This window comes from Gobio gobio (assembly GCF_949357685.1).
Source record: "Gobio gobio genome assembly, chromosome: 9".
Classification (NCBI taxonomy): Eukaryota; Metazoa; Chordata; class Actinopteri; order Cypriniformes; family Gobionidae; genus Gobio; species Gobio gobio.
The window spans coordinates 36,961,615-36,984,955 of NC_137115.1; the positions used below are offsets into that span (position 1 = coordinate 36,961,615).

At 38.7% G+C, this 23,341-nt stretch overlaps 1 protein-coding gene across 1 annotated transcript; it reads right to left on the reverse strand.

The window, feature by feature from the left end:
- Positions 1–178: 178 nt before the first annotated feature.
- Positions 179–23,341, reverse strand: tspan33b (tetraspanin 33b; the record flags this gene model as incomplete). The annotated part of the gene is made up of 7 exons (XM_079825150.1): positions 179–355; positions 6,272–6,400; positions 8,786–8,881; positions 9,667–9,741; positions 19,301–19,428; positions 19,526–19,583; positions 23,279–23,341. The coding sequence occupies 7 exons, from the start codon at positions 23,339–23,341 to the stop codon at positions 179–181; spliced, it is 726 nt and encodes a 241-aa protein (XP_079681276.1).

Below are 23,341 nucleotides of genomic sequence, written 5' to 3' on the forward strand. Positions count from 1 at the left end.
AGCATCCTATTCAGTTGTTTCTGCTGTACTGACCAATCAGCATCCATAATCGGAACGCCCCAAGCTGTTTGAAAAAACTTGCTGAATTCGGAACCACACTAGTACATAGAACAAAAAATAAAGAAATAGTAAGAGCAGTATGCTAGTATGCGGTTCCGAATTCAGCAACTGAAATCATTCAGCTGAATGTTACCTGTGGTAAAGCGAGACCCAGAGTCAGCGCCCCAACTAACAGCAGGTGAGATTCAATCCATATTACAGCTCTGTCTGCACAGCCCACCGGATAGATGGATTTAGTGACGTCCAAGTTGTTCTGTGTCTGAACCCCAAAGCCACACATGGTGTTGATCACAGTCTGAAAGAGTAAAAAAGAAGGTGTTCCTGTCTTTGCTGCTTTGTCTCTTCAGATGTTATTAGTCTTTAAGCAGCAGGGGGCAGTAATGTTTTAGCCTCATCTGTCATGTTAGCTTAATGAGTCTCATTTTGAATCAATAGTATACAAATACAAACGTGATTAATTAGTAGTTTTGCTAAAATAAGCACCACTGTTAATACTATGCATATTTTGCCATATATCTAGGAACCGGAATATTATCTGGGGAGATTTTGGGCTAGCAAGCAACCATATAGCAACTACATAAAACATATCCTGACATGAAGTATACATTTAAATGAAGTAATATTTAGTGCTTTTGATTCTGTTGTTTTTCTCGTTACTTACATCTGGCATTTTGCATGTTTAATGTTATGACCATAGGCAGTTTTTGACACATACCCAGGCCAGCTGGATCATCCGACTCGACTGCGTCCTGCGTTATCTAATGGGTCAGGGCCAGTAATTTACCCTTCAGCTTTTTGCAACTTTAGTGTTAGCATTTCACCATGCTTTCTGACAACCTGAGGATGTTGAATTCCCTTTTGTGGGTTGCTGATGTAAAATGCAGGTCAAGGTCATATCTGTAGACATATGCAGTTTTCAATTGAATGGCTGCACCAGGAATTTACTTAACATTGTGTGGTCTAATCAAAAACATCAATCACCTTTTGCTTCAGAGTTTTTACACAGCTTTCAGTATTCATCACTGATAACTGACAAGAAACCTACACATGAACGACCATCAAGATTATTTTAATGTCTGAAAGGGGATACAATACCACTTTCAACAGCATATTTTGTATTGATGGTTAAACAAACCCCGAACAGGTCGCCGTTAAATAATGCTATGATTCATTTTCATATTTTCAGCCCAGATGCTGCCATAGAGAAGTGCCATTGTCTCTGCGTGAACAGCTGTTTGGATGAATCACAGAATTTTCTGTCATTCCTTCCGCTTCAAACAACATGTTTGAATACTGGAAGACAATTAAACCCATAAACCACACAGCTTTTCTCCCTCAGCATCATAAATGTGGCATAGCTCCTCCATTTCCTTCTGTTTTTGTTTGAAAGAATTGCATTTCGTCCACTCTGACCTGTTTAGAAAGTGTTTATCCAGCAATCACCGTCGACATTTGCCAAGGGAACAGAGACCATAATATTTAGGTCTGCCAAGGAGTCGCCCTATATCGGTGATCTATGTTCTGTTTGAGTATCTTATCAGCATTTAGACACGTCTCACGGATTGAATTGAAGCACACATTTAGCATTTCAGCCGAGCAGCTGCTTTGGACGTCATGCCAAAATGGCACTGCTCGGTCATTTGCTGCCTTGAGAGGCAAGAAAGCGATTCAGAACACATAAATTCTTCTCAAATTGCTATTATGACAACTGTGTAGAAATTGAAACTTTGAATTACCGATACATTTGGTAAACCCAATCTGTTTAACTTCGCAAAGCTTTTACTGATGTGATTCTAACAGGGGTAGTAATTAGCGGCACAGGCCATCATCGTTAAAGATGAAGGCACAAAGGACATTTTTAATCTGTCTTTCATGGCACTTTGTTGCAGAGTGCAATAAACCAATGACCACATACAGTTTCGCTGAGCCTGATGAGATGAAAAATAATACAACTTTGCCTTTGCACTAATGCTCCACTACAAAGACTGAGAACAAAAGGGGTGGGATTGCGTTCAAATAAAGGATCAAAATGAAGGATCACTGTATAACTGAACTCGAATTTTACATTTTCTGAAAATGTCAGTGGTTTTTGCCTGCACGTGCAAAGCTTGCCACCTTGATGCTAGAGTGTTTTAGGTGGTTGCCGGTGTTTTGCAGTGGCAAAAGCGTTCGGAGGAGTAACATGGACCAGTAAAGGGCACAGTATACTTCACTTTTTACGCGTACGCGAGGGTCAGCGTACAGTGCACGTGACGTGAATTTCGTCATCAAAAGAGTATGCACGTTTTGAGCGCGCACCACCGGATTTTTGAAGTATGCACATGCACATTTAATGTTTTTGCGGTATTAACATGGGTTGTAACCAAGTGGCAACCTCCCGCAGTTTCTCTTGAAGCCAATACGGAAGTGACTTAAAATGCAATTCATCGACTGGCCACTAGACAAGCTCCAGAAGGGAGCAGAATCTCATTGAGCCCCATGTAAAAATGCCCAACTTTACAGCAGAAAAAAAACATGTTTACGGCCTGGGACAAATTGTGGTTTTTGTCTATATCTAATTTTGCCCTTCATGACAACTGTGAGGGGGGTGATTTATTTTATAACTCATTCGTTTACATTATATAAAGCCTTAAAGTTCTGCATAATTAAGGCCGTGGTCACTGAGTGACAGGTGGATTGCTGTTTATCTGCTGTCATCGCATCACCTCAGCTCCAGCCACGTCCCGCCTCTTTGCCCATTTTCAGTTATCCGGGAGTAACGTGCATTGATGCGCTGCCAAGATGGCAACGACTGACTTTACGCTTCAAAACTGCTCTTCAGAATCCTATGATCGACGTCACGGACACTACGTCCATGTTTTTTACAGTCTATGGTTGTAACTCATGGCGAGAGATTTCTCAAAACTGCGCATGCGCCAAACACGTGTATGTGTACAAGTCAAAAGAAGAATACTTTGCAAGGCTGTACGTTTGACTGTGCAAATACGCTCACGTATGCGTAAAAAAAACGAAGTATACTTTCGGCTATAAAAGTCTCTTTGATGTTTTGGGTCCTATAAGCTTATATAGTTTGGGTCCATATTTGAAATTTTTTTCACTCTTTATCATCCTCTAGGTGAAAATGATTTCTGATCTCTTAGAAAAGTTTTTTAAACTTTTGAATTATGTTATGAAAGTAAGTTATGAAAGTATTAACTAAGAACGAGCTAGTAAAGTAAAGTATTAAAACTTTTTAGCATCACAAATCAATCATCTATGCTTTAGGTCTCCAATTTCAGTGCATTGTGTGATAAAGGATACAAATCATTCATTTTAAAGAATATATATACAGTAAAAATTATATGATCAATAAGTTATAACAACATATGTTTTTTTTACATTGGCATAACTCATCAAAATGAGTTAAGCAAATTTCAACTTGTATATAAGTTATACAAGATTTCATGTGTTTTTTTTTTTAAAGTTAGTTTAATGCAATTTCTATTTTGGTTTATTTCTAGCTCTTACCTATTTTCTTTGTTCGCATTTCCCCACCACTAGTTAGTTTCCTTGGTTACTGATTAGTTCATCACCTGTTTTTAGTTTTGTTAATTACCTCACACTGTGTATTTAAAGTCACCATGAACCGGAAGTTGTGACCGACTTTAGTATTGTGACCTATTTTCCAACTGAAACTGAATATTAAATGAGAAAAAAAAATTTCCAGCTGGGAATTGATTGGATCTAGAAAAGTGGGCATTCCATTTAGCTCACTGTCAAAGCTAACAGACAGTTGGGAGGCATGGTCTATCTTCTAAGCCTTCAAAAATGTCGCCAGAGGAGGAATGCATTTTCAGAATTATCTTTTTTTTGTAAATCAACTTGTGATTTAAAGTCTGTTTAATTTTCGGAAAGTTCGGCTCAATGAACCGGTTCAAAAAGCATATTCATGATGTCACATTTCTCAGTGTCATGTTATATCAAGGAAACATTCAAATAAAGTAATCTGTGTCAATGCTTATTTAAACAATCGAAAAAAGTTATTTGCGCGAGAGTGCATTTTGCTGATTATTGCCTTTCATTCACTTAAGTCAATGTTGTTTCTGGTTACAGTTTCATTCGTGGATCCTTTGTCGTATACGACCAGTGTTGGGGAAAGTTACTTTGAAAAGTAATGCATTAATGCACTAATTAAATTACTTAGTTACTTTTTAAGAAAAGTAATGCGTTACATTACTTTTGCATAATTTTTTCTCACCTGGGTTGGTCTTGTTTTTTTGTTTTTTTTATAACAAATTTTTTTTATTTTTGTGCAAATGTAAAGACCTCTTCATACCAAAATTTAAATAATAAGCCTCAGGCTGAGATAAAAATGCAAATTCACGCATTAAAAGTAGAGGGTGCAGCTCTGCTGTGCTGCCATTCTGAATAATGAAAGAATAGGACGCAGGAGAAAAAAGTTTTACCAATAAAAACAAAAAAATCTAGTAATTTTTGCTCATGGTTTAACTGAATCATCAAAGTTCAGCAGCAAGACATTGGTCAATAAATGTAGATTAAATGCATACAAATATTTGTTTTATTTAACATTTAATTATTGGAGGTTTGCATAGTATTCTGATTTTGCATTTGACTGATTTTATTCATTTTGAGGAGTACTGAATCTTTATTGTGCAAGTGAGATGAATAAATGGTCACATTTAGTCTAGAACTACAATAACCATCATGTTTACACACAACGGCTCTGCACTTACTCTCGATTTCTCTCAACATGGGGACAGGAGAGCTGTCAGTCAAATAAATGTGGAAAAGTAACTCAGATATTTTGTTGTCATTTTGAAAAGTAATGCGTTACTTTACTAGTTACTTGAAAAAGTAATCTATTTACGTAACTCAAGTTACTTGTAATGCGTTACCTCCAACACTGGATATGATTTACCAATATTGAGTAGCCTCGACATGCATAAATGTGGATATGTTACGTCTAAAGTAGCCTATATAGAAAGAATAAACCAGTCTTATAAATTTTGCTTAACAACTTAAAATATAACCTGCATGCACAATAAACATTATGCACAATGTACAGTCAAATGTATTTACATCTCTAGACAGAAATGTTATTTAATAACAGTAACATAATAAGTATATTTCCAGGACGTGATCAGACTTGCATTGCCAACTCAATCATCAGAATCCTCTGTAATCCTCTGCAAACTTTGACAGCTGTTTGAACCGGCTCATTGGGTTCTTTTTTAGTCAGACGTGCTACTTCGGCTTTTGCATCTTGCGTAATCAACCCGGAACTAAAGTTCAATTCAGTTCGATTAATGAACTGGCACAACCGGTTACTTGTTGAGAACCGACTCAAAAGATTGATTCGTTCAAGAACCGAACATCACTTAAATCAACTTGCACAAATGAATTGTTCACCACAGGACTAGTAATGTGCGCTAACAAAGTAAATGGGATAAATTTTGATTTCATGCCAACATTAAGTCCTTAGTTCTTCTCAGTTCTTTGTTCAGTCTTATTTATGTTATAGTGGTTGTGAGTTTTTTCCCAGATTATCTCCTGCATGTTTCCTTTGGATTTTGCATATTGTTTATTGCCGCACGCTTCATTACACCCACTCAGCATGACAGTATCATGGTTTCCACAACGTTTTTACCATTTATAATAATTAAGTACCAAATAAGCATATTAGAATAATTTATGAAGAGACTTGAGCTGCTGAAAATTCAGCTTTTCCATACAGCAATAATTAATATTTGAAAATATAGGAAAATAAAATTATTTTAAATTTTAATAATATTTCACAATTTTACTGTATTTGATTAAATCAATGCAGCCTTGATGAGCACAACAGACTTCTTTTAAAAACATTAAAATATTTTACAGACTCCAAACTTGATATACAGTATGCTATTTTTACTCTCCCAATACATGGTTGTCCAAGGTAATTATACCATTACCGCACATCGCCATGAAAAATTGAGAGAATGTTTTACATTTAAAGGGGTGAAACTGGGGTAATATAAAACTATATTGTAAAGTTAAAATGTAATTATAATGATATAGAGCTTCGGTCCCACCCGTGCAAAGCAACTCATAAAGCGGCATATGATTCCTCGCTTCACACAGATCTCATATCTGCTTATTTCTATGTCCAGTTTCATTTATTCATAGCTGCAGATTAAAACTCGGTCCGTGTGTATAGGTGGTTTACTCTCACCTCTTCTGGCAGAGGAGTGCAGCATGAGAAGGGAACTGCACACCTCTCAGTGCTGGGGTTTGACGGGGTGCAGTTGAAGTAAAGGTTCCAGGACCAGTCGGTGTAGTTGTTCCAGCCACAGCATTTGAACTGCAAGGAGCAGCGAGGGTGGAAAGGAGATAAAATATTTTTAGAAACTGTCTCTCAGACCACATATTCATGTCCTATCTGCTGGATCCATTACTATGTTTATTGTGAGGAGGACAAAGAGGAAGGTATAACAACTTAAGAGACAGGAGAACATACTGTACTGTATTGTAGAATAGAACATTTGCTCATTTCGAGAGCCATGCATGTGTTGAGTTCACATTGCCATATTTACCAAACTCTGCACTAGGTAGGAATAAAATAGGTAGAGTTGATCAAAAAATGTCCATTTTGGGTTTCACTTTATTTTGATGGTCCTTTAACACATTCTGTTGACTATAAGTAACATTGCACCTACATATCTACTAACTCTCAAAATAAAGAGCATTTAATTTTTTCACAAAATGATTTTTACTTGCAGAATGTCCAAGCTCAGACAAGTTATGTAAATGACAAAAATTACCATATCATTGGTTCAGATAAAAAAATACAAAAAATTATTCAGATGCATTAAATTGATCAAAAGTGATGTTAAAGATCTTTACATTGATACCAACAATTTCAAATAATTGATCAAAGAATCCTGAAAAAAGTATAAAGATTTCCAAAATAATAAGAATAATAAATATAGCTGCTGCACGCAGCAATTATCGGGGCCAAGCACAACTGAAGCAAACAAGGAAGCTATCGGCAGAAAAACTGTAAAAATGAGTAAAGACAATTTGAGACAATTTTAAGCAAAAAGGTCTAAAACTCATGAATACATAGAGTTGTATTGAGCCAATTTCATTTTTTGTTCAATTATAGTGACACCAAGAGGTGCAATTCCAACTTTTTGAGTGTGTCCTCAGAGTGCCCCCATATATAAGTGTCAAATTTGGTGAAAATATCTCATTTCGTTTTAGGAGTTTAGCATATCAAAAATAACCCACACCTGACTTTGATTGCATTTTTTTTTTTTTTTCACTTACTAGCAAAATTTTGTTCAACCAGCTATGATTCCAATTTTCATACAGTGGTTTCATCTCGATCAGAATAATGGTTTCTCAAAGGTTGTTTAAATGCTAAATCTCAACGTTGCACAAACCATAAGGCGAAACTTAGCATGTTTGGTATCGTTGGACTTGGCAAGGATTCAAGAATCTAGCTCCTGAGAAAATAAGTCAACCACATCCAAAGTTATAAGCATGTAAATAGTTTTTTTTCACCACTAGATGGCGCTGGTCCAAAAATTGTCAGACTCTTTCAGGACATCGTGCCGATAACCCATACCAACGATACATTCATGCGTTTGTAAAATACAGCATTTTACTACAAAATTCAAAATGGCCGACATGGGAACATTAGATATCATTGAATATAACGAGACCACTTTTATGATTTTTGTGCAAACCGTTCAGAAGTTATAAGCAAATATAGCCATTTTTCGCATCTCCGAACCAGTAGGTGGCACTGTGCCGAAACGCTGCATGTCGCCTCAAGCCATGCTTGTGATGATCTGTACCAAGTTTGGTCAGAATACGATAAAGTGTTGCGGTGATACAGCCTTAGGTCTATTTTTGCAAGCGCTACATAGAATTTGTTTGTGCGTTATTCAAAAACACTTTGATGAATCGACTTGAATTGTATAACTTTTTATTGCCATTGCCAGATGATGATCTTCATGCAAATCGGATAAACCATCTAGGAGGAGTTAAAAAAAATAGGAAAATATATTTTTGTTTCTAGCCCTTACGGTTCAAAAGTTATTAGCATAAACGTGAGTGCAACTATGGGCAGTTGGTGGTGTTAGAGGGATTGAGTTAGATACTCCAAATTTGTTATGGTGACAGTCCTTTGTGCCAAATTTCACAACTTTCCCACAAGCGGTTCTATGGGCTACCATAGACTCCCATGGAGGAAGAAGAAGAACAAGTTAAGAATAATAAGAATGCCAACAATTACAATAGGTGCCTAGCCTACGCACCTTCGGTGCTTGGCCCCTAATAAATTAGGCAACACAACTGTTTTTAACCAAATCAGCATATTAAAAATGATTTCATCATGTGACACTGAAGTCTGGAGTAATGATACTGAAAATTCAGCTTTTTCCACCACAGTAAATTAGATGTTAAAATATATTAAAATAATTAGTGTTTTTGATCACATAAATAAAGCCTTGGTGAGCTGAAGAGACTTCAAAAACATAAAAAAAATTAAATCCATAAATGTATATTTGACACAAAAATATAATACATTTTGACACTAAATGAGCGAGTGTATACTGTACATAAGGGCTTTTTTTTGGTTGGAGAAATGCACATGACTTCTTATGGTGCCTGGTATTCTTTTTCATTTGACCAGATGCATTACAAATCTGCACTTACTGAACAAAGAAAAAAACCCTACCTCTTTTTGGATGTAGTCCATTAGGTTTTGAAGGTCCAGGTCATCTCGATAATGCACAATGGCTTTTTTCACAAATTTCCCCAGAGCATCGCGAGTCTGTGAACATGACACTTCATACAGTCTAGCCACCAAGTATATTTCCATACGTACCTAAAATCAAACACTTACATCTGGGTTGTATATGCATATGTAATTGTGCTACGGGAGACAGGTCGACAGCACTAATTCACCATGGCGGCTCTAATAGCATATGCTTTAGTGTGGTAATTAACTCTTGGGGCCCCCCTGAGCTCTCTCCGTCTCCCCTGTCAGTTCCTCTAACGCTGGCATGTTCAAGCACCTCTGAATGTCATTAACAGGAAGCCTCCTAGAAAGCCTCCATCGAAACGGAACATTTGGTCCCACTTTGAAGTGGAAAAGCTCTTTAATCATTAAGCAGCAAAGATGCTTGATGCAACATTGTTAAACTGCCCTCCCTGTTTAACGGTGTGTGCTGCAAAGTATAGTGTGATGTACTACACTCGACCTTCTCCTGGACTGTAGAACTTCAAGATTCCACTCATATGATGAGGTAATTGTAGACCGATAGGAAACCCTATAGCTAGAATTGACGTTACGGGTAAGATGAACAATGGAAGTGAATGGTGAATTGCTTTTAAATTGACCTTCTATCCCATGAGATGGACTTAGAGACTGAGAGATGACTGTTAAAAGAGGTTAACCCTCCCCAACTAAGCCAAAGCCTAATGTTACAATTAATCTTTAACAGCCCTCAGTGTATGGAAGTCGTAACAATGAAATACACTTTATGTGATAGCCTGTATCCCATATCAGTGCTGCAGAAAACACATTATAAACTATGGTTTCAAGTGAAAGCCCACCTGGTCAGAGTAGAAGAAGCCCAGGATTGCAATGGCCATTTGGGTAAGAAAGACCAGGGTAAGACTAAATGAGAACTAGAGAGGAACAGGAAAGAAGATTCTCTTATTAATTATAATTGTCTTTAACTGTTATTTAAATAAATGATCAAACTTAACAGATAAATAACATATCTATATAGAGAAGACTGGGGCTAGTTGTCACACGTTCTACTCTGTCTTGGCTACTGAAGGTATTGAACATTTCCACCATAATTCCTAGGGAGAAAGTTTTGGATCGCTTGAAATAAAAAAAATAAGGTGTTGTTGATTTATTACTCTAATTGATATATTGACCAATCAAAATGCTGCATAGTAAAATGCAAAGGTTGTTTTCAAACTTATTGGTTTGGTGTTGTGTGTATCACTCTTTTTCAAATAATCACGGAAAGATGAACAAGAAAGAGAAAATGTACCATCCACATCAGAGCCTGCTTCAGCTTTACAAGGAGAACACATATTTCATCAGTGGAGTGTATCGGTGAGACTTTCACAACACAAATTGGCACAATAACAAATGACTTATCTGTAATTGATGAACTGCCTTCACAACCAGTGATGACCATATTTGCATTGCTTGAATATAGTTCAGTCAGGCCCACTTAAGTCAAAAACACCATAGACAAACTTTTAGTCAACTTTTTATTGGCATATTTTGCAAAAATGTACATTTGGTGATATGGCTCTGTTCTAAATTCCCCATCCTTTTCATGAGCTCCATGAAAAGCCAAGACAGGTAACAGCAGCAGATTCTGGGGACAACCTCCCATTTTTTAAACTGGGAGGGCAACTAAATCCTCCATTTAGAACAGAGTATGCATCAATGACAACAGAATGACACTGATTAAGTTAAACACAGTTTAAGGAGGAGCTGGGGAGGAGGTGGGTTGCAAAGCAGCGTGCAGCAGAAGCAGCCAAGCAAGCAGATTGAACTGAAGCTACGCTAAAGTAAGGCATCCTGTTTGAGAGTTGCCAATTGAGTGCATAGGAATCGGATAAGCTGATATGGGCGGGGTTGGAATTTTGATGTCAGCTGATAGCGGAGCTTGACTACGTGGCCTGCCTGAACTAAAGCAGAATGCTTGATTTCAGGAAACAACGCTGTATTTTGCAAAGCATGTCGGGATTTTCCCAAACCGCGCACAGAAAAAGCAATGGATTCAAAGACTGGAAACACCTCCGCAGGTCATGCATCAGACACCAAGCCGGAAAATCGAATTCCCTTTCTCTTTGTAAATGCGAGCCAATTAAAGCAACGCGTAAAACCCAGGGAACTGTTTTAAACCAGCTCTTTTGGGATGACTGCACATTTGTGGAGAAAAATCGTGAATACGTGAAAGTGGTCTTTGACATTATGTTCTGTGCAAAACAAGACATTGCTTTACGTGGCCACAGGGAAAATTAAGAGGCCTTACATAAGGGACATTTTTCAGAACTGCCAAGCATGACCCAAACGTGCAAAATCATATTGAGGAGATACCCAAAAACGCCAGACTAATGCTGCCATCACCTGCTATCGGAATTATCGTATACTAGTTTCCTAGTTTAAAAAATTGGACATGGACGCCCTCTCAAGTCAAAAATTTAATGCGATGAGCTCGTAATCAATTTCCGATAATTAGTCTAGAAATTCAGAATGCGTTACTTGAATGTGCAGCCTCGCTACTTCTACCAAAGATCAAGGTTGAGTAGCATGAGACACCATACACCGACTACACAATTATGGCTGATGAATGCAAGGACATATCAAAACACGAGCTGGTGGCTGTGTGTTTAAGGTACGTTCATGCAGGTAAAGTTACAGAAAGAGCAGAAACAAATACTAAATACGCTAAATACCAATGTAGTTTTCAGTAATATTTAGAATTAGCTTTTATTTTTATATTTTAAAGGGGTGGTAAAACACATTCTTTCGAAGGCTTGATTGTGTTTGTGGGGTGCACTGAAACATGTGTTCATGCTTCGTTTTTAAATTTTTTTATTATTTTTCATATATTTGACCTTTATTCTACACTGCTCTGTCCCTCCTTGTAAAAACAGTCTGATGGTTTCTGGGTTGCATGAAGCTGGTCCCTCAAAAATACGCAATGGGCTCAGATTGGTTAGCTGTGTGTTGTGATTCGCTAACCGCAGTGCACGTTTGTCGGAAACGTTACACCCCTTACCTTTACCGGTAGACTGTGCTTTGGTCAGTATTAGAAACAATGGCGTCAAAAAAAACATACCAATCTGAGCATGAATCAGACCCAGAACATTTTAGTGAAGATGATCGAGCAGAACCTGTTCAATCCTCATGAGTAAAGACTGCGGATCTATAGTGATCCTTACTGAATGGCACTGTTACTTTTGTATTTTTAGAATGATTATAGCCAAATATCTGTCGCAAGAACTATTAACCCAAAACGAACACTAAACATTGGCTTAACTAGTAGCCAAATCACACACAGAACCATGTTTAGCATGCCTGTAGATAAACAATACATACAAGCTCTAATCAAAGAATAATTTACACTAATGCCAAGTTCGCTGTTGAGATTTTAACGTTAGGTGTTTGTAACGTTAGGTGTTCGTCGGATAAAGTTAAGTATGAATGAGCATTTAACAGACTGGTTTGCAGAACAGCGTTGTCATCTGTTTACTTCCTTGCTACAACGTACAATTAACCTATTACAGGAAAACACATAGACGAAAAATAAATCATACTTACAGGTTGTGGCCCGTAAACAGCCACAAGATGGATTTTTAAATCCATCTTTCAGGATAAGCTATTGTGCAAATCCTGCATTGAACTCGCGAAGATTGTGGAAGCTTTCCTCTGTGAAATGTGCAGCGGGAGCCGCGCGCGCCCGTTGCGCATCCACACACTGGCAGTGTTTGTCTCGCGCAGCTGAACCGCGGCTCGTGAATTGCAAATACAGACGAATATTGTCCATTATGTCACATTTTCCAGTCTTCTTCTTCGACCCCTGACTGTCTCGTGCTTTGATTTATGATGGGCAGCATATATCTGCTGCAAATGCGACCTGTTCCCCTCTGTCTCATACACACATGCATATAACATGCTGTATGTTAAACGCACTGCAACGCACCCCCGTCCCTAGGAAGGCTGAACAAAGCAAGTACCCCAGACCTGCAATCCGGATGAAAATAACAGCGTTTCATCGGCATTGCAGCAACACCACTCTAGCCTACTAACCACAACAACGCAGCGATACAAAATGGCCTCGCCCCCCCTATTTAATATTCTTGGAGGAGGGGTTTATGTAAATATTGGGGCTGGTGATGTCAGCAACCCTGGAGGAATGTCTGTAGTCGCCTACCGGCCATTTGCTGTAGTCCTTAGAAATTGATTTCTTTAAAAGCAAATATCTCCCTTTGCTTTAAAATTTGAACGTTGTAACTTTGCAGATGTTGTTTAAGCTCAAGCAGCAACATTACACGCTAGCTAAAGTTAGAATAGTGAAATCATGGTTTACCACCCCTTTAATTTAAATTTGAGTCATTTCGTTGTGCTTTTAGTGCTTTAAATTAACGTATGGTTCATTCAAGTCATGTCGTAAAGTACGAGTGGGAAGCTCAGTTTATAATTTTATGATTTGGGGGCTTGTCAGTGAGAAAACATGACGGAATACCATAATACTTACAGGTATTTAGCAGTGACATTGTCAGGCTTTTTTTATTTACAACAAAATAACCTAATTGCCTGCACAAAACATGATAGCATTGTAATAACTTTTACTTTACTTTATTGTCACATCGTTGACACAAGTGAACAAGAAGTGAAAATCTTTTGTGCATAGATCCTAGCAGCAATGTAGAACAAGCTATAATTAGCTACAATTATACATAATACAAAAAAAAAAAACATTATACATACACTCACCTAAAGGATTATTAGGAACACCATACTAATACTGTGTTTGACCCCCTTTCGCCTTCAGAACTGCCTTAATTCTACATGGCATTGATTCAACAAGGTGCTGAAAGCATTCTTTAGAAATGTTGGCCCATATTGATAGGATAGCATCTTGCAGTTGATGGAGATTTGTGGGATGCACATCCAGGGCACGAAGCTCCCGTTCCACCACATCCCAAAGATGCTCTATTGGGTTGAGATCTGGTGACTGTGGGGGCCATTTTAGTACAGTGAACTCATTGTCAGGTTCAAGAAACCAATTTGAAATGATTCGAGCTTTGTGACATGGTGCATTATCCTGCTGGAAGTAGCCATCAGAGGATGGGTACATGGTGATCATAAAGGGATGGACATGGTCAGAAACAATGCTCAGGTCGGCCGTGGCATTTAAACGATAACCAATTGGCACTAAGGGGCCTAAAGTGTGCCAAGAAAACATCCCCCACACCATTACACCACCACCACCAGCCTGCACAGTGGTAACAAGGCATGATGGATCCATGTTCTCATTCTGTTTACGCCAAATTCTGACTCTACCATCTGAATGTCTCAACAGAAATCGAGACTCATCAGACCAGGCAACATTTTTCCAGTCTTCAACTGTCCAATTTTGGTGAGCTCGTGCAAATTGTAGCCTCTTTTTGCTATTTGTAGGGGAGATGAGTGGTACCCGTTGGGTTCTTCTGATGTTGTAGCCCATCCGCCTCAAGGTTGTGAGTGTTGTGGCTTCACAAATGGTTTGCTGCATACCTCGGTTGTAACGAGTGGTTATTTCAGTCAAAGTTGCTCTTCTATCAGCTTGAATCAGTTGGCCCATTCTTCTCTGACCTCTAGCATCAACAAGGCATTTTCACCCACAGGACTGCCGCATACTGGATGTTTTTCCCTTTTCACACCATTCCTTGTAAACCCTAGAAATGGTTGTGCGTGAAAATCCCAGTAACTGAGCAGATTGTGAAATACTCAGACCGGCCCGTCTGGCACCAACAACAATGTCACGCTCAAAATTTCTTAAATCACCTTTCTTTCCCATTCTGACATTCAGTTTGGAGTTCAGGAGATTGTCTTGACCAGGACCACACCCCTAAACACATTGAAGCAACTGCCATGTGATTGGTTGATTAGATAATTGCATTAATGAGAAATTGAACAGGTCTTCCTAATAATCCTTTAGGTGAGTGTACAATAAATACACTTAGGCCTTAAAGGGATAGTTCACCCAAAAATGAAAATTAGCCCATAATTTACTCACCCTCAAGTCAACTCACCGCATCCTAGGTGTATATGACATTCTTCTTTCAGAAGAATAAAATCTGTGTTACATTACAAAAGTCCAGGCTAATCCAAGCATTAGAATTGGATTCATAGTTGCTCTGTTTTTGAAGTCCATAAAAAGTGCATCTGCCCATCAAATAACATAATCCACGCGGCTCTGGGGTGTTAATAAAGGCCTTCTGAAACGAATCGATATGTTTGTGTAAGAAAAATATCCATATTTAAAACTTTATCAAGTAAACTTTCGACCGACCGCCTTCCCTGTTCAATTTATGGAAAAATTGTTGAAAGTTCCCCTGCCGATCGAAAGACTAACGCGACCAGGTACGCTCGTCATGACGTCACGTATGCATCTTGAGTTTCACTTTCAACATTCAACACTTTTCCATGGAAGGCAGTCAGTCGAAAGTTTACTTGATAAAGTTTTAAATATGAATATTTTTCTTATACAAACGCGTCGATTCGCTTCAGAAGGCCTTTATTAACACCCCGGAGCCGCGTGAAGCACATTATTTGATGGACAGATGCACTTTTTATGGACTTCAAAAACAGAGCAACTATGAATCATCGAAAACATTATGTGGCTTGAATGGCTTGAGTCCTTCCTGATTTTCCTCACCTTCCTCAGGCAGCGCTCAGTGTAAATGTCCTGAAGAGATGGGAGGTTGGTTCTGATGATGTGTTCGGCTGATCACACTACCCTCTGCAGGGCTTTACAATTGAGGGCAGTTAGGATGCTTTAAATAGCGCAGTTGTAAAAAGTCCTGAGGATGTGTGGGCTCATGCCGAACCTCTTCAATCGCCTGAGGAAGAAAAGCCACTGCTGTGCCTTTCTCACAGTCTTCTGTGTGTGCGCTGTACACGTAAGGTCCTCAGTGATGTGCATGCCAAGGAACTTGGAGCTGACACTCTCCACTGTGTCGCCGTTTGATGGTGATGAGGGCGTGTACTGCTTTCTGTCATCTAAAATCTACTCTCAGCTCCTTAGTCTTGGCAACATTGAGGGAGAGATGCTTTTTTTTTATTATATTGACAATATAATATGTAACGAAAAAGTTAACCTGATGCACATTCTTTGTTCTTCATTTTCTAGAAGTACAGTTTAAAAACATGCTGTATTTTGTGTAGTTAATTAAGAGAATGTATCTACACTACCATATTGCTCAGAATGATTGCATTGTTCAAAAATGATTTGAACGCACATGACATTTAAAAACACAACTTCCCAACTCATAAATACAAACTTCCCAGGAGGACTTGAACACATCATTATTTCAGTTAGTTGGCTAGGCAACATTTCTCAATATTGTTTAGTTAAAATGTTTCATCTAAATGTCAGGATTATGTTGTGTTTTGTGTTAGTTTCATTCCTGTGTGTTTGTTTAATTTGCTTCAGTTCAGTTCTAGTTAGTCTACTTGGTTTAGTCTCCATTTAGTTTCCCTGCGTATTTATACTTCCTGTTTCACTCAGTTCATGGTCAGTTTTCATCTTTATATTTAATGTTATGTTGCTATATGCCTTTGTCTATGTATTCTCTCTGTGTTCATTAAACAACTTAATATTTGAGCTTCATCGTCATGATTCTATTAATTACCACAGCAGTTGTGACCGAAGAACCGACCCAGAAAATGGATAATGAGGGCTGCGTTTCACAATATGGCCGGTTACTGGAGGATTATGTGGAGGATTACCTGGAGCTCTATCACGAGGCGCGCTGAGATGATGAAACTCTGAAACAGCGTTTCTGGAGCGGGATGGACGATATACTCGGCCAGATGCTGCTCTTGGGGTAGGATCACTGTCCGTTCATCAGAGAAGTCAGGTCCAATTAGACAGTTCTTAGATGAGACAGAGGTGCGCTGGCACCTGTAATCGTGAAAGTGCCCTTTTCGATCATACCGCAGTGCCCCCGGAACCTGATTTCTACTGAGGGGGACCCCTGCCCCCGCGGAGGTCTGTGCACGCCCCTGCTAAGGCTCCACCGGGCTCCCTCGTCCCTCCAGCTTCACCTTGGTCTCTCGTCACCCTGGTTTCATTGCGGACTTCCAGGCCTCTGGCTGTGCCTTAACCCTCCACCCCTCCAGCTTCACCGGGATCCTCCTTCCCTCCGGTTTCACCGTGGTCCTTGATCCCTCCGGTGTCACCCCATTCTGCCAGGCCCCTGCCTCTACCTTGGTCACTCGAGCCAACGACATCACCTCGGGCTTCCCCAGGGTCTCCACCTCGTCCCCTTCCACCACCGTCGGTCCACGCCCAGGCTCCGCCATGGCTCCTCGCTTCGCCAGTTCTGTCATGGTATTCCTCTCTGCTGACTCCTCCTGTCTCCTGTCTATCTACAGCCTCTCCTCGCCCTCCTCCTAAACCCTCTCCCTCCCTCCCCAGTTGAACTGGCATTCGGCACAAGGACGCGCCTTGCAAGAGGGGGGAGTACTGTCAGGATTGTGTTGTGTTTTGCGTTAGTTTCATTCATGTGTGTTTGTTTCATGTGTTTCAGTTGAGTCTTAAGGCGAGACATTGCAAGTGAAAACATAGTTTTTTCATGCAATGGTCAATTTTACGACTTTGGGCCAGTTTGCTCCCTTAACATGTAAGCTTTCATGTCAAAATTTTAAATGTTTAAACATTACACATGAAGGTGGTTATTTCATTATATTTTGTCAACTTGCGCCTTTAGATTTCTACCGGAAATCACCAAAGTTAGCATTCTAAAGCGAGCTCCCGCACTGTCTCCATTCACAGAAACATATCATGCCTGGTATCATTATAAAGCTCTCAGTTTCATTCACAGCACTGTCTAATCCAAATATGGCCATTTACTTTGTAGAAATAACCAATCGCAATGGTGTGCCGGGGAATCTACAGCCGAAAACCACATCTGATTGGTCATGTGAATTTCCGACTACGTGATTGGTTCTCACGCATCACGTGATGCGCGTTGCCGCTTCCTTGTTTATTCTCCACCTGAGAGAAAATGCAGTCAACGCCAAAATCAGCTCATAAACGTTCACAGAAAAGATGCCAACAGCTGTCACTTGCAAGAGCTAGTAAGAAAGTAAACAACAACAGATTAGACGATGAAACCCCGTCAGCAAATTAGATTCAATTAGATATAGATGGGCATACAACAAACAGGGACAGTTCGTTTGCAGTGTTTCTGACTGTTGTGTGTGTTTGTTAAGGTAGTTTTTTCTCACACTCAGAGTCAGATATATCCACTTCAGTAGCACCTACAAACAGGGTTGCCAGGTATTCACAACAAAACCCGCCCAATTGCTACTCAAAACTAGCCCAAAACAACCCCAATCGCGGTTCAGGGGGGCTTCTCCGGTAAAAATTGCATTTGGGGGGTAAAATATGTTTTTTTGGCATGGTTGCCTACTAAAATTTGCATTCCCGGGGCTAAATATCACATAATTGGGGTCGCTTCAACCCACGGACATGAAAAACAGCCCGCGGCAACAGTGTTGAAGTAGCCCAATTCTGCGGGAAAACCGCGGACTTGGCAACACTGCCTACAAGCACCCACTTTTTCAGCCGTATACTTAACTATATTCTGAAGGTTTTTACAGAGGGATTTGTTGATATATCATTCCTATCCTGAGTCCTTTTACTCCAAAAAAACATGTCGAAAATATATTTTTTAAGGCTATTGTCAGTATTCTCTAATTTACTAAAGCACAACAAGATATCCAGAATCCCCTCTGTAAAACCCCTCTCATCTAATATGTCAACAAATAGAACCAATCATTTTAAACCTGGTCCTTTCCAATTTCCAGATTTTGTTTTTTGGAAATGTATGCAAATTAGCATATATTTATATTATTTATTTATATAAGGCCTCATTTGCATATTAAAACATTAATTTACAGAAAACTTGTAATACATTTTTTTTCTTAAGTTTATGCCAGTAATAAACTGGAGAAGTTTCACAGCGATATCTTCTAATTAAAAAAAAAATCCCTATTCACCTGTAGTGTCTCGCCTTAATTGCATTCTAGTTAGTCTCCTTGGTGACTGATTATGTTCAGCTGTCTGTCATTTAGTTACCCTGTGTATTTATACTCCTTGTCGCACTAGGTGAGATGGTCGGTTTCAGTCTTTATGTGAGTAGTTAATGATAGGTTGCTATATGCCTTTGTCTATCTATCCTCTTCGTGTTCATTATACATCTTAATATTTGTTCTTCAAATACATGACTCTGTTAACTACCACAGCAGTTGTGACAAATATCATATCATAACCTTTTAGTTACTAAGATACACCCCATGTGACAACTAGCCCTAGTCTTCCTTATACGTCTATATAGAAAATGAGTTTTAACTACTGAAAAGATACATTTTAATAATAATTTATTAAGTTAGGGTTAGGGTTACTTAGTAACTCACAGTAATTCAGTTTCTACTCACAATTTTAAGGAGCCGTATATTTTCCCGCAGAGCTCCGATGCACCCACAGAATGTGATGAAGAACATGACCACCCCCACCACAATGAGCACCACAGCAGGATCAATGAAGAACGTGTCACGCACTGTGTCTGTGGAGAAAGAAAAACAGAAAACCTTTTAACTGATCCACACACATCTGCAGTTTATTCTATCAGGTGAGGAACACGCACAAAATGGTTGTCATACCTGTCGCTTTTTGAACGTTGGCATATACCCCAATGGCTACAATAAGGAGAGAAAACACCTAAAAATGAATAGACATCAATAAATAAGTAAGGAATAATTGACGACGGGCCGTTGAATTATTAGAAAAATAATGCGCACCAGAGGAGGCAATGCGGCCACAGCAATTTGCGTTGTGAATTATTTATCAATAATTCAATGGCCCAGAATAAATTGTTCTGCTTGTACTACGGTTACCACACCTCAAAACATTGTTTAGATTATGTATTTCAAGCTTTTAAGTTAAACTATTTTACTGATAAAACCGTCAGAGCATCACTGACCGTTCTGTATGTGTGATTGGGAGAGAGAGCGCATTCCGTACATATTAAAACTTAATTTTGTGGCAAAAAACATGGAAATAATTAGTCGTTTTTATCCTATAGTTTAATTAATATATGTATTTGCTTGGTCAGTGTCGTTGTGGGTTTTGGTTCTTTTGCTGTTGTAGGCTCTGAGGACCTTTAAAATAACTGAAATCATTTGGAGACGTGATATGGTCATGTAATGTGGTCAAGACCTGCCTGGAACTACTTTAGCCATGTGTTTCCCTAAAAACATTCATCAACCAATCAGATTCAAGCATTAAACAGCTGCGTAGTATAACGTGAAATCAACTGCACAACAATCATGTAAAGTCACAAAATGTAGTTATATACACACACACACACTCATATAGTTCAGATATTGGCAATTATTCACAAAAATTTAACCTTTCATTGAAGTAAAACAATTGACCAAGTAATGGCACCCTTTTATTCAATACTTGTTGCAACCTTCTATAATGCTTGTTTGGATAACACCTGACAAGAGATCAGACACCAATCCTCCATACAGAATCTCTCCAGATCCATGATATACACTCTCTTCTTCAGTTTTCTATAGGGTTCAGGTCAGGACTGGTATGGACATGCCCGAAGCTTCATTTTGTGCTCAGTAACACCAGGGTCCCATTTGAAGTTCCTGTCGTGTCTGAGTTTGTTCAGAGTTTGTTTTTGGATAAAAGCAGAGGATTTTTCTTGAAACCTCCCAAAAATCTTGTGGTGATGTAGAAGCTGTTTGATATTTTTTTCTCACCCAGAGAACTATTTTATGCAGTTTCAAGCTCTGATCCTTGGAGAGTCTTTGGCTACTCAAACTTTCCTCCTCGCTGTGCATTAAGACAATATAGAGGCACATCCTCTTCCAGGCAGATTCAAACTTCTAGTTTCCTGTTGATTGAAACTTCTAAATAATTGCCCTGATGATGGAAATGGGAACTTTCAGTGCTTCAATTTTCTTTGCCAATAATTCTGACCATGACTGGTTTCTCCACATACATTATTACAAAAAAATCCTGGAGTTGAAATATAACTCTGAGCAATTGCCTTGTCCTATAAAACCCTGTTGGCATTGCTGGCAATATTGCTGCGTTCCCCCTGTGGTATAAGGTTTGTGTGTTTGAGTGCCACTGCAGTTCCATTAAGCAACTGAAGAGTCTTCCACCTGAGTTTTATAAAAACTATTGAATCCTATCAGCTCACTCCTTAAGAGTTGAAGACTATACTTCGAGAGCATCTATGCACTTGGCTTGCATAGGAAATGTAAGGAATCAGGTTAAAGAGCTATTCAGTAGCTTTTTGTTGGTGCAGTGGAGAAACAGCCACTCCATATACACTGTTTTGTGCTTTTCTGAAAAACCCAGCCGGTGGGGCTGGAACAAAAGACTAATGGATTATGCTGTCCAGAGGTTCATCTGTTGTGCACAAACATTGGTTTACTGTGAAAAGTGTGAATTGGCAGTGCTGTTCACATTCCCAGCACAACACTCACTCACAAAAGACAATTAACGCCTATCACAGTACACAGATCATTTATTTTCAGAGAGAGTTGGCAATTTGAGTCAATATGAGTGACAGCGACTGCTGATAATGTGACAAAATCAAGCACATTATGCAAATGCTCGCTATGCTGCTATTATTCCATTTCCATTTGTTAATGATGAATCAACTTTTTGCTAGTTTTTGGTTTGTTTGATAGTATGTCACCTAGTCATGACTAACAGGTGAGGCTTTGCTGAAACTGTCACACATGAAAGCATCAGTTAGAATACAAGTTATGTTATATAATCGTTTAAGTCTTCCTGGCGTCATTTTTCATCACATTTGCTTCCCGCCATTGAAGTAATTTTCCGGCAATCCGTGTTTTCACTGTTATTCAGTATTTGGCACTATTACGCATCTTCTGAAAAAGTACAGAATCTCTGGATCAAAACACAAGCAAAAAAGAAGCAAAAACAAGCAATTAAAGCATTGTTTATGCATGTTGACTATAGTTTTTGACAAACATTCTCAGCTTTCTGTTTAAAATGCTGCTTTTTTAATGAAACTTACCCACATTCAAGTGTTGATAAAGAAAAAAAAAGCATGAGGCCAGAATAAAACTTACACTACTATTTAAAACATTTGGGGTCAGTAAAATACTTTTAAGTTTCTTATGCTCACTAAGGCTGAATTTATTTGATAAAAATGACCATTAAATTACAATTTTAATTACCTGTTTTCTATTTTAATATATTTTCAAATGTATTTATTCCTGATGACAAAGCTAAAATTCACGATTCTTTAATGTATAAAAAAAAAAAAAAAAAAATTAACACTATAAGGGCCCTATTTTAATGATCTGAGTGCATGGTCTGAATCACACTTAGGGCGTGTTCGAATCAACTTTGAATGATGATTGAAAAATGGTCTGCGTGCCCAGCGTGTGGTCTAAAAGTGGTTGTCCCTATACTCTTAAAGGGTTAGTTCACCCAAAAATGAATATAATGTCATTTATTATTATAGACTGATTTAAATATGTTTTTAGTACATTAATGGATCTTGAGAGTGTAAATTGCTTTGCTCTCTATGGAGGCCTCACTGAGCCTTCGGATTTCAACAAACATATCTTCATTTGTGTTCCTAAGATTAATGGAGGTCTTACGGGTGTGGAACGGCATGAGGGTGAGTAATAAATGACATTATTTTCATTTTTGGGTGAACAAACCCTTTAATGAGCCATGAGTGTGTTTTGGGCGTCAAGTGCAATAAACCAATCAGAATCTCGCCCAAAGACCAATTAAAAATATAATAAAAAACGTGTAGTATATCATAGCTGTATGAAGGTGAAGAAATCTTGGTCAGAAATGAGGGGTTTTTTTTCATTCAAGGTGCATTTTGTGTTTTAAAATCTTTGCAGTACATCCTGTGGGTAGCTTACAGGAAGCTTGAGTCCTGAATGAAAGCCTAATGTGAGGCAATTTCTGCAGCGCGAGCAATTCTTGATTTTGAATGGCAGATCCGGGCAGACTGTATAACAGTCAATGCACCGATAAAAAACAACACAAACACTACAGACAGAAAAGGAGCATGATATTTTTTTTTTCTTTTGATTGCATGCTTCTTTGGGGGATTCAAGCCTTCCTCTGCATCATATTCAGAGATTACATTCTAGAGAGTGGCATTTTTACTCTTTTCATGGCTATAAAAATCCTTACAATTGTATGCAAATAGTGTTCCGAAACAAGTCATGTTGTATTGAAAACAGTTGCAGAACAATTGCAACAGAGAGACTAAATTACACCCCCTGATGTTTTATTCATTTCAAAGCTGGCCAAAGAGCTTATGTTCTGCAGCCTGGAAATGTCCTCTCCCTCAACAAAACCCATTTGGAACTGGTGTCAGAGGCCTTACTTACCCAGAATAAAAAGCTGAAAAAGAACAGGAAGTACCGAATCCAAGGGTTGACGAAAGAGAACAT